Genomic DNA, 16,866 nt, shown 5'->3' with positions numbered 1-16,866 from the left:
TCAGCTGATGTACGAAGGGCTATATAAATACATTTGATTTGATTCGTTTTCTTTGTAGCCTCGTTTGAATGTTGCGGTTGCGCACATTTGTACGGAATGGGGTGAGTTTATGTTAGTGGTTCTATTCCCAAATAAAGAAACCGTGTGTAAAATAACTATTCCCAATTATAAACTGGGTGGTTCGAGCCCTGAATGCTGATCGGCTGACAGCCGTGGTATATCAGACCGTATACCACGGGTATGACAAAACATTTATTTTTACTGCTCTAATTACGTTGGTAACCAATTTATAATAGTAACAAGGCACCTCGGGGATTTGTGGTATATGGCCAATATACCACGGCTAAGGGCTGTATCCAGGCACCCCGCGCTGCGTCATAGTTAAGAACAGTCCTTGGCCCAGCCCTGGTATATTGGCCATATACCACACCACCTCATGCATTATTGCTTAAATACAGTGGTGGGCCGTCAGGGCCTGCAAGGCCTTCTCTGCTGGCCTAAACATCATCAGAATATAATTTTTTTTTAAATATATTTTCCCACAAATATGTATTAAATTATTCCCCAGAGTAAGAGTTATACTCTTCATTTCATAGCTTTCCTCTTGGTTGCACTGCTTCCAGCCCCAGGTTGAGATTTGGAGGGCTGGTCTTTATGTTATATCTTTTATCCAATCATATTCAGCCATCATGTGTTGCCAGGGGTCTAAAATCTGCCCTCAGGCCTTCAGAATCAACAGTGCGGGCGCTTGTAGCTTATAGTGAATGGAAATTAAAATTTTGTGTCAACCAATCAGCTTTAGAGTTGGCTATTGTACGCCTGCTGGCTGGCTCCAGTGTTACACAGGAGCCAGCTAGCAGGCGTAGTGCGTGCACGTCTTTTGATTGGATTACCAATATTGAGAGGCAGGTCCTATGGGCAGGTCTATGCAGATCTAGGAAACTGAATTTGATAAACGAATTAATTCGCGTTCTACTAAGCTGTTTTTTCAACCCACAATGGCGGAAGGAGGAGAAGATATCGATTTGGTCGAGGATATAATTATAACGCCATTCTCAAGACGAACTTTTCAAGAAAAGTTAGACATTGTAAGGAGAGGTCGCCCGACGCCACAAAGCCTGTCACAGGCGGGAAAGGGGTTCGTTCGCTCGCCACTTTCAAAGTTTCAACTACGAGCGCTGTCAATGGCTCACAGGCTCTGAGAAGCACTGCAAACTGTACTGCTGGGAATGCCTATTATTTGCAAGTGATCGATTTGGTGTTTGGAGCCACACTGGCTTTGCAAACTTGAGTTGTCTGTTAAACACTGTTTACCCAAAAATGTCAATTTGTCCATTTCAAGGTGACGCAACGCCTGGTTATACTGCGTTTCTGTCTAAATGTATAGTGTCTAGAGCAATGGCATCATAATGATGGTAATAAGAGGTGGATTAATTCGGGTGGGACTGTGTAGTACCTCACTGAAGGCCTAGGCCCCAGGCCCACGGCACGCCACTGCTTAAATAGAACCTTGGTACATTGATTACACATTATTTATTGTATATTGCACATATAGGATACATATTAAATATGTTATTAGCTGATTAAGGGTATAACTAGGCTACTGTTGGAGGCTAGTGCAAAATGCCTTATTCAGTTCATAGACACATGCGTTATTTATTTAGCTAGAGAGCTATTTCTGGACATTACTATCTAGACAGCCTACACACCTGCTGTTTGTGCTAAGTTCCAAATTAAGAACTCAATGGGGGCTGGCTATGATACAGTATGATGACAGTCAACTCCTTAAAAAAATTGTGACTTTTTACAAATGATTACAATATAACAAATCAGCTGATAAAGCTTTTCAGACAATGGCCATGGTTAGCTCATATGTTGATACACACATTGAGGTTAATGCATAAGTGTGCAATCTAGCCAATTCCAAAATGATCTAGTCTATCTCTTTTCTTTCCTTCTCTTGAAACTGCAGTTCATGTTCTATTACTCCTTTAGATCTCTCGGGTGGCTAACGCAAAGAAACAAGCCTCGGTGGCTTGTCAAGAGAGCTTTGGCACCCCCAGCACTTAGCAGGCAACGTGGAAGTGGAGAATGTAGACAAGCCCAGCCCTTAGAGGTGAATACCTGACTCACTCTGCTTTCTCTGAGGCTGGTCGGTTGCCATGGAAATAATGGTGAGGCTAATGCAGCAAGATTACTAAATTATTAGAGTCCAAAGGCTACTGGGTCGCATCTATACGTATAAAGAGTTGCCAATGTTGCCAATGGATTACATCGGGACCTTGTGGTTGTGTCAAGGAACATGAGCACTGTCTGAAAGAAAACCGGATATGTTGGCCCCTAGACAGAAAAGGTCTATATTTTGATTCATTTTATATTCAAGTTCAGACTATTTTTGATGAATCTCCTATGCAACAATGCAATTGCCTCAAAGCCGATTTCTCTACATATAGGCTTACTAGAATATCTTGTAGTTAGTAGATGTGAATCCCATGCAGGCAATAAAGCAGGGCTGGCTCTAGCCTTTTGGGGGCCCTAACTGAGATTTGGTGACCCCATATAGTTTTAATTCCTGCAATTGTACAAATTTTGCCATGGGGCATAGAAAAACAAGGTACCGTTTTAAAGCAAGTTTTCTGCAATTCTACTAATTTAGCCATAGGGCAGAGAGAAAAATGTGCAATTTTACAGCTAATTTCCTGTAACTTGACCCCATTTTACCAAAGGGAGAGATATTTTTGCCTTTTTAAAGCTAATTTCCTGCAATTCTACACATTCGCCATGACTTATGACATGTTAATATGATATCTGAGTGAGAGTGACTAACAAAATCAATGGGGGCCCCATGGAGGTAAGGGGCCCGGGGGCACGTGCCCTGTGTGTCTGGTCATTATTCGGCCATGATTACTGCAAGTTTAGATAGCTGGCTAGAATAACTAACCAATCTAAAAAAATAAATCACTGAGTGACTGTCTGTAGCTATGTTTCCATTAACTTGTCCAGTGATTTTTTTTATTAGACATTTAGAAAGTTTTCATAGAAAATACATGCGACAATTGCCTGTTACAGTGCGATTCCATTTATCTATCTTATGTCGATAAAAGAGTTATGAGTTATGTTATGATGTCACATTTAAAAAAACAAATAAATAAGCAAAAACCTACAGTGTCAAATAAAAATTAACTGGTTGAAGTGTTTCCATTACACATTTAGGCAAATTGCGCATGAATACATTTGCGACAGCCTGTATGCCCTCCCACCTATCTGTTTCATGTCTCGATTTGTGGTATATGGCCAATATACCACGGCTAAGGGCTGTATCCAGGCACCCCGCGCTGCGTCATAGTTAAGAACAGTCCTTGGCCCAGCCCTGGTATATTGGCCATATACCACACCACCTCATGCATTATTGCTTAAATACAGTGGTGGGCCGTCAGGGCCTGCAAGGCCTTCTCTGCTGGCCTAAACATCATCAGAATATAATTTTTTTTTAAATATATTTTCCCACAAATATGTATTAAATTATTCCCCAGAGTAAGAGTTATACTCTTCATTTCATAGCTTTCCTCTTGGTTGCACTGCTTCCAGCCCCAGGTTGAGATTTGGAGGGCTGGTCTTTATGTTATATCTTTTATCCAATCATATTCAGCCATCATGTGTTGCCAGGGGTCTAAAATCTGCCCTCAGGCCTTCAGAATCAACAGTGCGGGCGCTTGTAGCTTATAGTGAATGGAAATTAAAATTTTGTGTCAACCAATCAGCTTTAGAGTTGGCTATTGTACGCCTGCTGGCTGGCTCCAGTGTTACACAGGAGCCAGCTAGCAGGCGTAGTGCGTGCACGTCTTTTGATTGGATTACCAATATTGAGAGGCAGGTCCTATGGGCAGGTCTATGCAGATCTAGGAAACTGAATTTGATAAACGAATTAATTCGCGTTCTACTAAGCTGTTTTTTCAACCCACAATGGCGGAAGGAGGAGAAGATATCGATTTGGTCGAGGATATAATTATAACGCCATTCTCAAGACGAACTTTTCAAGAAAAGTTAGACATTGTAAGGAGAGGTCGCCCGACGCCACAAAGCCTGTCACAGGCGGGAAAGGGGTTCGTTCGCTCGCCACTTTCAAAGTTTCAACTACGAGCGCTGTCAATGGCTCACAGGCTCTGAGAAGCACTGCAAACTGTACTGCTGGGAATGCCTATTATTTGCAAGTGATCGATTTGGTGTTTGGAGCCACACTGGCTTTGCAAACTTGAGTTGTCTGTTAAACACTGTTTACCCAAAAATGTCAATTTGTCCATTTCAAGGTGACGCAACGCCTGGTTATACTGCGTTTCTGTCTAAATGTATAGTGTCTAGAGCAATGGCATCATAATGATGGTAATAAGAGGTGGATTAATTCGGGTGGGACTGTGTAGTACCTCACTGAAGGCCTAGGCCCCAGGCCCACGGCACGCCACTGCTTAAATAGAACCTTGGTACATTGATTACACATTATTTATTGTATATTGCACATATAGGATACATATTAAATATGTTATTAGCTGATTAAGGGTATAACTAGGCTACTGTTGGAGGCTAGTGCAAAATGCCTTATTCAGTTCATAGACACATGCGTTATTTATTTAGCTAGAGAGCTATTTCTGGACATTACTATCTAGACAGCCTACACACCTGCTGTTTGTGCTAAGTTCCAAATTAAGAACTCAATGGGGGCTGGCTATGATACAGTATGATGACAGTCAACTCCTTAAAAAAATTGTGACTTTTTACAAATGATTACAATATAACAAATCAGCTGATAAAGCTTTTCAGACAATGGCCATGGTTAGCTCATATGTTGATACACACATTGAGGTTAATGCATAAGTGTGCAATCTAGCCAATTCCAAAATGATCTAGTCTATCTCTTTTCTTTCCTTCTCTTGAAACTGCAGTTCATGTTCTATTACTCCTTTAGATCTCTCGGGTGGCTAACGCAAAGAAACAAGCCTCGGTGGCTTGTCAAGAGAGCTTTGGCACCCCCAGCACTTAGCAGGCAACGTGGAAGTGGAGAATGTAGACAAGCCCAGCCCTTAGAGGTGAATACCTGACTCACTCTGCTTTCTCTGAGGCTGGTCGGTTGCCATGGAAATAATGGTGAGGCTAATGCAGCAAGATTACTAAATTATTAGAGTCCAAAGGCTACTGGGTCGCATCTATACGTATAAAGAGTTGCCAATGTTGCCAATGGATTACATCGGGACCTTGTGGTTGTGTCAAGGAACATGAGCACTGTCTGAAAGAAAACCGGATATGTTGGCCCCTAGACAGAAAAGGTCTATATTTTGATTCATTTTATATTCAAGTTCAGACTATTTTTGATGAATCTCCTATGCAACAATGCAATTGCCTCAAAGCCGATTTCTCTACATATAGGCTTACTAGAATATCTTGTAGTTAGTAGATGTGAATCCCATGCAGGCAATAAAGCAGGGCTGGCTCTAGCCTTTTGGGGGCCCTAACTGAGATTTGGTGACCCCATATAGTTTTAATTCCTGCAATTGTACAAATTTTGCCATGGGGCATAGAAAAACAAGGTACCGTTTTAAAGCAAGTTTTCTGCAATTCTACTAATTTAGCCATAGGGCAGAGAGAAAAATGTGCAATTTTACAGCTAATTTCCTGTAACTTGACCCCATTTTACCAAATGGAGAGATATTTTTGCCTTTTTAAAGCTAATTTCCTGCAATTCTACACATTCGCCATGACTTATGACATGTTAATATGATATCTGAGTGAGAGTGACTAACAAAATCAATGGGGGCCCCATGGAGGTAAGGGGCCCGGGGGCACGTGCCCTGTGTGTCTGGTCATTATTCGGCCATGATTACTGCAAGTTTAGATAGCTGGCTAGAATAACTAACCAATCTAAAAAAATAAATCACTGAGTGACTGTCTGTAGCTATGTTTCCATTAACTTGTCCAGTGATTTTTTTTATTAGACATTTAGAAAGTTTTCATAGAAAATACATGCGACAATTGCCTGTTACAGTGCGATTCCATTTATCTATCTTATGTCGATAAAAGAGTTATGAGTTATGTTATGATGTCACATTTAAAAAAACAAATAAATAAGCAAAAACCTACAGTGTCAAATAAAAATTAACTGGTTGAAGTGTTTCCATTACACATTTAGGCAAATTGCGCATGAATACATTTGCGACAGCCTGTATGCCCTCCCACCTATCTGTTTCATGTCTCAGGTAGCCCGTGAAAGCCAGCATGGATAGAATGCAATAATTGACTAACATTTGCTATATTGTAATAATTCTCATCTGCCAACATATTGCCACGGTCCGTGCCATGGTGAAACTTGTACTCCTGCAGATCTGAAATAATTGGATCGTGAAACTTGCCAGTCAACCAGAAAATCAAGGTGAAGTAATTTAGACATTCTTGAAAGTCAGGACAATCCTTGACCTGCAAAGAACCATCATTTTTTATAGTAATTTTTTTTTTTATTGCAAGCAGTCGGCCTAGGCATTTGGAAGCCTAAATCCTGCCTGATGTTACTGCTGTTGCTGAAACCACTGACATACGTTAGCCTACTGTAACCACACACAGAGAGGGTGTGTGTGTGTGTGTGTTAAGGTTGGGCGATTGCGTACAAGCCTACATCGCCCGATTGCGCCCCATAGCAATCCTCGATAGTCTTTCTCATGATGTAGCCATGATGTATTTCCATGGAAATATAAAGTTTATTTGGAAAGTAATAAAAAAAATGTTTTAAGCATTCACGATTTGCGTAAATGTAATATACTAACTCTTACTCTTGTTAAAAATATGAAATGGTATTACATTTGGTGAAGAGCATATTATGACTTGTTTAGGACTCAAAACTCTAAGTTTAGGACTTGAGACTTGACTTGAGACTTGTCGGTATTGACTTGAGACTTGACTCGGACTTGCCTGTCTTGACCTGGGACTTGAGTGCTAAGACTTGAGACTTACTTGTGACTTGTAAAACAATGACATGTTCCCACCTCTGTTTAGAATTAAATGTAGAGTGCAGCTTTATAGTTATTTCATGATATCAAGTGCCCTGCGTACCTTCAAAATTATTCGGCATTCTTTTTTCGAAAAACACAGTTTATCATTATTTGTCGCAATAAAGAAAGTCAGACAAAAGAAAAACCCACCCCTGTCAAGTAGATTAAAATGTTGTCGCTCTTTAGAAAATGTATCCTATCTCTGCCCTTTCCATTACACATGTTGCAATGATTTATTTTGCAACATTGCTTTTGCTGAATAAACCTGGGTCAATGGAAACCTGCCTGGTGACTGACATTACCTAACGTAGCAGGGGTAGAAAGACGAGTGAGCGGAGTCCCCACCAGTGGAGGCTGCTGAAGGGAGAACAGCTCATAATAATGGCTGGAATGGAGCCAATGGAATGGCATCAAACCATGTGTTTGATGCCATTCCACCTATGGCCCTCCAGCCATTACCACAAGCCTGTTCGCCCCAATTAAGTTATACCACCAACCATCTGTGGTCCCTACTTCCGTTTTTTTTCTAACGGAAAGGGAAGTTAGGTTGTAAATACTGTATCCCTGAAAACTAGAAACATCCACTTTCTCCCAACACCGCTAAGGGTGTGACTGACATAACAAGAGAACAACTGCTGATACACAACCACATTCTGGAATTGCACCTTGTGTATTATACTATTTTAACTCTCAACAATAAGTTGAGACCCCGACAGTTCCTAAACAATATATAATTGTTCTAGATATCATTGTTCAGAATTGGGACATTCAAATGTTGTGGTCTGTTATGGACGACTATGGGACATTGTGGCATTGTTCGGCTATCCCTGAGCAAATGTCCGCTCTCCTTAACCTCAAAACGCATACAGACAGGGCTTGCTGCCAAAGGCAGGGCCCGCAGCCTGTCAAGAAGACAATGTGCATTGAAGGTAAATACTAGGGAGGTTGAAACAGCCGCTACCAGCTCGAAGAGGCAAAAGCAAACTAAGCATCTTCACTAAAAGGCTAAAGGTAAAGAAGAGGCAAACACCTACACTACTGGTCAAAAGTTTTAGAACACCTACTCATTCAAGGGTTTTTCTTATTTTTCTTATTTTCTACATTGTAGAATAATAGTAAAGACATCAAAACTATGAAATAACATATATGGAATCATGTAGTAATCAAAAAAGTGTGAAACAAATCTAAATATATTTTATATTTGAGATTCTTCAAAGTAGCCACCCTTTGTTTTGATGACAGCTTTGCACACTCTTGGCATTCTCTCAACCAGCTTCATGAGGTAGTCACCTGGAATGCATTTCAATTAACAGGTGTGCCTTCTTAAAAGTTAATTTGTGGAATTTCTTTCTTTAATACTTTTGAGCCAATCAGTTGTGTTGTGACAAGGTAGGGGGGTATACAGAAGATAGCCCTATTTGGTAAAAGACCAAGTCCATGTTATGGCAAGAACAGCTCAAATAAGCAAAGAGAAAAACGACAGTCCATCATTATTTTAAGGCATGAATGTCAGTCAATATGGAACATTTCAAGAACTTTGAAAGTTTCTTCACGTGCAGTTGCAAAAACCATCAAGCACTATGATGAAACTAGCTCTCATGAGGACCATCACAGGTATGGAAGACCCAGTTCATTAGAGTTACCAGCCTCAGAAATTGCAGCCCAAATAAATGCATCACAGAGTTCAAGTAACAGACACATCTCAACATCAACTGTTCAGAGGGGATTGTGTGAATCAGGCCTTCATGGTCGAATTACTGCAAAGAAACCACTACTAAAGGACACCAAAAATAAGAAGAGACTTGCTTAGGCCAAGAAACACAAGCAATGGACATTAGACCAGTGGAAATGTGACTTTGGGTCTTTTTGGTCAACCGTAAAGCATGGAGGAAGAGGTGTTATGGTGTGGGGGTGCTTTGCTGGTGACACTGTCTGTAATTTTATTAACCAGCATGGCTACCACAGCATTCTGCAGCGACACGCCATCCCATCTGGTTTGGGCTTAGTGGGACTATCATTTGTTTTTCAACAGAACAATGACCCAACACACCTCCAGGCTGTGTAAGGACTATTTTACCAAGAAGGAGAGTGATGGAGTGCTGCATCAGCTGACTTGGCCTCCACAATCCCCCGTCCTCAACCAAATTGAGATGGTTTGGGATGAGTCGGACCGCAGAGTGAAGGGAAAGCAGCCAACAAGTGCTCAGCATATGTGGGAACTCCTTCAAGACTGCTGGAAAAGCATTCCAGGTGAAGCTGGTTGAGAGAATGCCAAGAGTGTGCAAAGCTGTCAAAGGCAAAGGGTGGCTACTTTGAATTATCTCAAATATAAAATATATTTTGATTTGTTTAACACTTTTTTGGTTACATGATTCCATATGTGGTATTTCATAGTTTTGATGTCTTCACTATTATTCTACAATATAGAAAATAGTAGAAATAAAGAAACCCTTGAATGAGTAGGTGTTCTAAAACTTTTGACCAGAGAAATTTGATCATGTGGTGTTTTGTTGATGGTGGTGGAAAGCGCTGTCTCAGGCATCACTCCAGAATCTCCCATAAGTGTTCAATTGGATTGAGATCTGGTTACTGAGATGTCCATGGCATATGGTTTACATCGTTTTCATGCTCATAAAACCATTCAGTGACCACTCATGCCCTGTGGATGGGAGGGGGGCATTGTCATTCTATGGAGGCATGGCCATGGTAGACAAAATAATGGCCTGCCTAGCATTTGTATACATGACCCTAAGCATGATGGGATGTTAATTGCTTACTTATCTCAGAAACCACACCTGTATGGAAGCACCTGCTTAAAATATACGTTTGTGTCCATTTACTCAGGTGTTTCCATTACTTTGGCATTTACCTGTATATTCACCATTGGATTGTGTTTAAGAAACAATGCCTGTAACTTCTCAATTATGGCTATCTGCTGCCATCTAGTGACAGAAGTGGTGCATGAAGCATTGGCTCTCCTGCAAGGAAGGTTGGTAAGGATAGGACCTACGGGTCATCACTAGATAGCAGTATGCAGAGACAAGGACCCAACACCTACAAATGAGCACACTGGAATCTAGAACTATTCAATGAGTGGCAAATGATGGTCAGTGCCCTGTTTATTATTTTTTCAAAACATGTAAACACAAGACTGTGACCTGGAAACAAAAATACACAGACACTGGTTAACCAATAATATATATATATCAAAACATTAACATACTTCTTTGAAATTCATAATAATAAATGCTGGAATGCTTGACAACATCAATATATATTCTTAAATATATATTTCTATATAGAGATAGATTCAATATCTTCATTCATATTGCCCCTCTAGGTCCTCTATAGAATTGGTTCAAGTTCCTTACGTGATCTTTACCCCTGGATCTTGTTCTGGCACCTTAGACCTGACGATAGACATCCAAATTCAAAGAAATGTAAAGGCAGTTTTAAAACAAGTGCACACCATCTTCTTGTGACAAATATACTGTATGTCCACTGCTATATCCTCACGGTAGGGAAATGCATCCAGCAGTAGCCATTCCCCTCTCACATCCCCTGATAAGACAGCATGTACACAGACCGGGGTTCAAACACTATTTCAAATGTTTTTCTGTGTTTGCTATTGCCTGCCGAGTGTGTCAGATAGCTGGGGTTTACAGTTTTGTGACAATTATTTTGGTTCCATTGACCAAGGCAAGCTCAATCAAGCCCAGCTGAAGTATTTTAAATGATTTCAAATAGCATTTGAACTCAGGTCTGCAGTTAAATTGGGGGAAAGAGATATTGCATGTCCCTCTGGCCCCCGTTCAATCCTCCAGTTAATGCGAGTCAAAACAACAAGCGTTACAACGCCTCTTTGTTGTTGTACTTTAAAGAGTAACCAACTGCAATTTCTAGACATTCCAACAGTGAGCCAGCAGAGAGGAAATCTAGCTCCACCTCAATAAATTTAATGTATATGGCCGAATGTTCAGGGCCCAAGGAGAGGCCCTCTTCCCTGGTCTGCTGGCTGGTGCCGCTGCAATTCCCCTGGAGGAAGCATGTTACGGCCGAGATCTCCCTGCGGCTGTAGTGCTTGCCTGAGCTCTGAAAGTGCTGGAACAGACACTGCTGTAAGGTCCTCTCCTCTGCGATGCCCAGGTAGCAGTAGGTCACTTTGGCCCCAGTCCTCTCCCCCTCCCTCGCTCGTCCCCCCAGCCTCACCACACTCTCGGACCCGGAGCCGCCAGGGCCCGATGACACAGAGAGAGGCAAGCTCTGGTCAGTGTCTTGGTGTTGCAGTGGAGAGGCTGGAGCCTCATCCTCCCCTGCGTAGTGCGACTCCGCCACCATGTCCTCATAGCCTATGGCGTACAGGCCGTAAGTCTTGGGGATACCCCCCGGTAGGAGATACTTGGAGGTCCCGTTGCTACAGCCCGTCACCCTGGCCTGGGCTATGGGGATCCAGTCCACCTCCATGTGCAGTTCCAGGCAGCGTGCTTCGCTAATGGTGATGTCCAGGAACTTATAATACACGTTCTTCCAGTTCATCTTCTGCACTTTGGTCATGATGACACGGCCCTCTGCCTTCTCTGGGTTGAAGTACTCACGCAGCCGCTTGCCAAGGGGCACCTGGGAGCTGATCTCTGCGTAGTGGTAGCGGATGTCCTCTCGCCAGCGCGTGTTGTAGCCCACGCCAAAAATGGCCAGCTTGTTGGAAAGGTGCAGCCGGGAGAAGTCCGTCCACGTCTGAAAGTGCTCCCACTTCAACTGCACCGACTCCAGGATACGCACCACGTTCTGCATCACTTCCTGTTTCCTGACAGGGACAGAAATACATGAACGGTCAAGATTTGGTTGGAACCAATGGGGGGTTGGTAATGAGAACAGCTGCTTAATTTTGATGAAGACTGGACATTGAATGAGGCAGAGACCAAGTTTCTGTAAGTGATTTTGTTTTTCAAATATATCACATCTTGGCAGTAAAAAAAATAAGCATTTAGTTTGTGATTATATTCATATTACACAGTGTTATTAGGGATCATTCATTCTATGGAAAAAATACATACTGGACTTGCTCTGAAGGCTCAGGTCGCAGCTGCAGGACTCTGGCATTCTTTGGTGGCTGTGTTTCCTCTGAAGAAATGAACAGTATTTTCCATCAACATCAAAATAACACAATAAATGCTACCCGACAGGCATATGGCCTCATTAGCCAACTCCTACATTATTCCTTTTGACATAGAGTGAAGGAATAGCCTGCATACTAACGACAGGGCTTCCAAACATTTCACAGTCCCGTAACTACCCCTAATAAAGAACTACCAGCACCCTGGATAGTCTACCTTCCCCTTTAACAAAAATAAGTCTGCTGACCACTTCACTATAGCCCACTTTTGTCAACCCCACAATCAATCACCACCACTCACCAGTTTCCATCTCTCCCTCCTGGAAGGCGGAGGCCAGCACCTGGTTGCACCAGTCTTCCTGGGAGAAGTCCTCCATGGTGCTGCCGTCAGACTCCATCTCCTGGTACAGGCCACTGCTGTTGATGAGGACGGGGGCACACATCTGGGAGTCCCAGCCCCCCTGGCCAAACACCTTTTCCAGCTGCTCGATGGAGTAGCTGCTCTTCCTCTTGCCAACACCGTGCTCCTTCACTCGGCTGTAGCACCGTCGCAGCGTCTGCGGGTCATAATGGATGTGTGAATGTTAGAGGAAGAGCTTGAGGTTAGTGTTAGCTACTAGGCTAGCTCTTGGCCTATCCAATGCCACAAATACACCAGATTTGAGAAAGAATTTGCTGAAATCCTTTGCTTCGAAATGAAACTGAGGGTATTTAATTGTTTACAATTGCACTAGATGCAAAATTCAAGACCTCAGAAAAAAAAATTGTAGACCTCCACAAGTCTGGTTCATACTTGGGAGCAATTTCCAAACGCCTGAAGGTACCACGTTCATCTGTACAAACAATAGTATGCAAGTATAAACACCATGGGACCACGCAGCCATCATACCGCTCAGGAAGGAGACGCGTTCTGTCTCCTAGAGATGAACGTACTTTGGTGTGAAAAGTGCAAATCAATCCCAGAACAACAGCAAAGGACCTTGTGAAGATGCTGGGGGAAACAGGTGCAAAAGTATCTATATCCACAGTAAAATGAGTCCTATATCGACATAACCTGAAAGGCCGCTCAGCAAGGAAGAAACCACTGCTCCAAAACCGCCATAAAAAAGCCAGACTACGGTTTGCAACTGCACATGGGGACAAAGATCATACTTTTTGGAGAAATATCCTCTGGTCTGATGAAACAAAAACAGAACTGTTTGGCCATAATGACCATCGTTATGTTTGGAGGAAAAAGGGGGAGGCTTGCAAGCCAAAGAACACCATCCCAACCTTGAAGCAAGGGGGTGGCAACATCATGTTGTGGGGGTGCTTTGCTGCAGGAGGGTCTGGTGCACTTCACAAAATAGATGGCATCATGAGGTAGGGAAATTATGTGGATATATTGAAGCAACATCTCAAGACATCAGTCAGGAAGTTAAAGCTTGGTTGCAAATGGGTCTTCCAAATGGACAATGACCCCAAGCATACTTCCAAAGTTGTGGCAAAATGGCTTAAGGACAACAAAGTCAAGGTATTGGAGTGGCCATCACATAGCCTTGACATCAATCCTATAGAAAATTTGTGGGCAGAACTGAAAAAGCGTGTGCGAGCAAAGAAGGCTACAAACCTGACTCAGTTACACCAGCTCTGACAGGAGGAATGGGACAAAATTCACCCAACTTATTGTGGGAAGCTTGTGGAAGGCTACCTGAAATGTTTGACCCAAGTTAAACAATTTAAAGACAATGCTACCAAATACTAATTGAGTATGTAAACTTCTGAACCACTGGGAATGTGATGAAAGAAATAAAAGCTGAAATAAATCATTATCTCTACTATTATTCTGACATTTCACATTCTTAAAATAAAAGTGGTGATCCTAACTGACCTAAGACAGGGAATTTTTACATGTCAGGAATTGTGAAAAACTGAGTTTAAATGTATTTGGCTAAGGTGTATGTAAACTTCCAACTTCAACTGTATCTAGCTCAGAGAAGGGCAACTGGTTATATTATCTCGCTACATTACTACACTGAACAAACATATAAAACGCAACATGCAACAATAATAAAGATTTTACTAAGTTACAGTTCATATAAGGACATCTGTCAACTGAAATACATTCATTAGGCCCTAATCTATGGATTTCACATGACTGGGAATACAGATATGCATCTGTTGGTCACAGATACAAAAAAAGGTAGGGTCGTGCATCAGAAAACCATTCAGTATCTGGTGTGACCACCATTTGCCTCATGCAGCGTGACACATCTCCTTTGCATAGAGTTGATCAGGCTGTTTATTGTGGCCTGTGGAATGTTGTCCATCCCCTCTTTAATGGCTGTGCGAAGTTGCTGGATACTGGTGGAAACTGGAACACACTGTCATACACGTCGATCCAGAGCATCCAAAACATGCACAAAAGGTGACATGTCTGGTGAGCATCCAGGCCTGAGAAGAACTGGGACATTTTCAGCTTCCAGATATTGTGTACCGATCCTTGCGACATGGGGCCGTGCGTTATCATACTGAAACATGAGGTGATGGCCATTGATAAAATACAATTGTGTTAGTAGTCCATAGCTTATGCCTACCCATACCATAACCCCACCATGGGGCACTCGGTTCACAACGTTGACATCAGCAAACCACTCTCCCACACAAAGCCATACACGCTGTCTGCCATCTGCCCGGTACAGTTGAAACCAGGATTAATCTGTGAAGAGAACACTTCTCCAGCGTGCCAGTGTCAATTGAAGGTGAGCATTTGCCCACTGAAGTCTGTTACGACCCCAAACTGCAGTCAGGTCAAGACCCTGGTGAGGTCGACGAGCACACAGATGAGCTTCCCTGAGACGGTTTCTAACAGTTTGTGAAGAAATTCTGAAACTCTGAAATTCTGAAAAACTGAAACCCAGTTTCATCAGCTGTCTGGGTGGCTCATCTCAGACCATCCCGCAGCTGAAGAAGCCGTATGTGGAGGTCCTGGGCTGGCATGGTTACATGTGGTCTGCAATTGTGAGGCCGGTTGGACATACAGTACTGCCAAATTCTCTAAAACGATGTTGAGGCGGCTTATGGTAGATAACTTAACATTTAATTCTCTGACAAGAGCTCTGGTGGACATTCCTGCAGAGAGCATGACAATTGCACGCTCCCTCAAAACTTGATACATCTGTGGCGTTATGTGACAAAACTGAACATTTTAGAGTGGGCTTTTATTATCCCCAGCACAAGGTGCACCTGTGTAATGATCATGCTGTTTAATTAGGTTATTGATATGCCACACCTGTCAGGTGGATGGTTTATCTTAGCAAATGAGAAATACTCACTAACAGGGATGTAAACAAATGTGCACAAAATTGGGGGAATACACTTTTTTTGCATATGGAAAATGTCTGGGATCTTACATTTCAGCTTATGAAACGTGGGACCAAGACTTTACATGGTGCGTGTATATTTTTGTTCTGTATAGCTATCTAGATAGGTAACGTTACTTAGTCATGGGGCACAGCTAGGAAGGTTGCAATGACAACATCCTGGTTAACATAAAATTAATGAACATAGCACGAAGTTGCCTAGCAAGAGTCTGACAGATGGCTAACGTTAGCTACCTAGCTATGTGATAGATGAACATGCTTACTCTGTCCCCCATTACCTTCATCCTTTCCCTGCATTGGGATGGGGTCCTTTCGTAGCCGAGCTCTGCCAGGGCTCGTGAGACCCGCTCGTACATTGCGGGACCAGGAGCCTTTCCAGAGAAAACGGTGCCTGCAACCTCCAGCTGCTGCATTCGTGCCTCTGTCAGTCTTTCATTGCCCCACACCGCAATAAGGGCGTTTGTTTCTGATGGGGTCCACGACATCCCTCGGCAAGCTGTGAAGCTATTTGATGCACAGGCCGATCCACTTCGGCCTGCGCTCCCAGAAATCGACAAACCTACGTTGAGAGGCGAGAATCGAGTAGGTGTGGAGGGATTGGAATGATATTGGTTGCTGTCGCTCAAATCTTCTGATTCTGGTGATGGCACTTCTGTTTTCGGTATCTTTAACGGCGTCGATATCTCTGGAGAATGATCAGCGTTACTGGGCGCCGCCATCTTGCTTCTGTTGCTAAGGGGCGGGGGGTGGGAGTTGACGTCTCCTCAGTGGATTGGGTGGGCGGTCAATTAATATTGCTAACGAAAAATATGGGTCAAGCCATCTGCACTGTATAATTTGTGTGTGCGCATGCACTCGGTGTTGCCATGTCCTCGTTTAAATGTTGGGGAGGGCCGGAGGGGTGTGTTTGTTTTGAGAGAGCACTGCAGTTATTGGCCAAGTCACGTGAGCGAGAGGAGCGGGCAGCACGCGTGCACGTTGTGACAACTTTTTACCAGTTGTAGGTAGACTATTTAGATTGTCATTATGGAGACACCTATTTCCAAACCTTTTTCCAGAAGACATATTAATACTCTAGAACCGATGCACATGAATAAATAATGGAGATAAAGCACTGGAAAACGACTTTGGGCGCACTAGTGCGCATTACATAAATCCGCTCGGAGGTGGTTTAAACTGCATTCTAATGTTGACTGCTTAAAGAAAACGCTATCAAGCCAAGTGCTTTACGCATGCTCAGTTCTCGTGTCTCGGGGGCTGCCCGTGTGGACATTTGAAATGTAAATTATGGAACTCCCTCGCGTTGTTCTTTTTATGGGGAAAAGTTCATAATGAAACTCACATTAGGCTAAATGTCGAG

General features: G+C 42.8%; 1 protein-coding gene across 2 annotated transcripts; it reads right to left on the bottom strand.

Annotated features, from left to right (window-relative positions):
• Positions 1 to 10,114: 10,114 nt before the first annotated feature.
• LOC139530577 (myb/SANT-like DNA-binding domain-containing protein 2) lies at positions 10,115 to 16,383 on the bottom strand. 2 transcript variants are annotated; one of them, XM_071327117.1, is made up of 4 exons: positions 15,770 to 16,383; positions 12,446 to 12,701; positions 12,086 to 12,152; positions 10,115 to 11,835 (listed from the first exon to the last, which is right to left on the bottom strand). In XM_071327117.1, exons 1-4 carry the CDS (start codon positions 16,223 to 16,225, stop codon positions 10,881 to 10,883), a joined length of 1,734 nt encoding a protein of 577 aa, XP_071183218.1. In that variant the 5' UTR covers positions 16,226 to 16,383; the 3' UTR covers positions 10,115 to 10,880. The 2 variants fall into 2 exon arrangements, with proteins under 2 accessions (XP_071183218.1, XP_071183224.1); XM_071327123.1 differs by having other exon boundaries at positions 15,785 to 16,381.
• Positions 16,384 to 16,866: the final 483 nt, after the last annotated feature.

Source organism: Salvelinus alpinus, chromosome 1 (assembly GCF_045679555.1).
Source record: "Salvelinus alpinus chromosome 1, SLU_Salpinus.1, whole genome shotgun sequence".
Lineage (NCBI taxonomy): Eukaryota > Metazoa > Chordata > Actinopteri > Salmoniformes > Salmonidae > Salvelinus > Salvelinus alpinus.
Note: the sequence above shows the minus strand (reverse complement) of the source record. Positions and strands in the feature narration are given on the sequence as shown.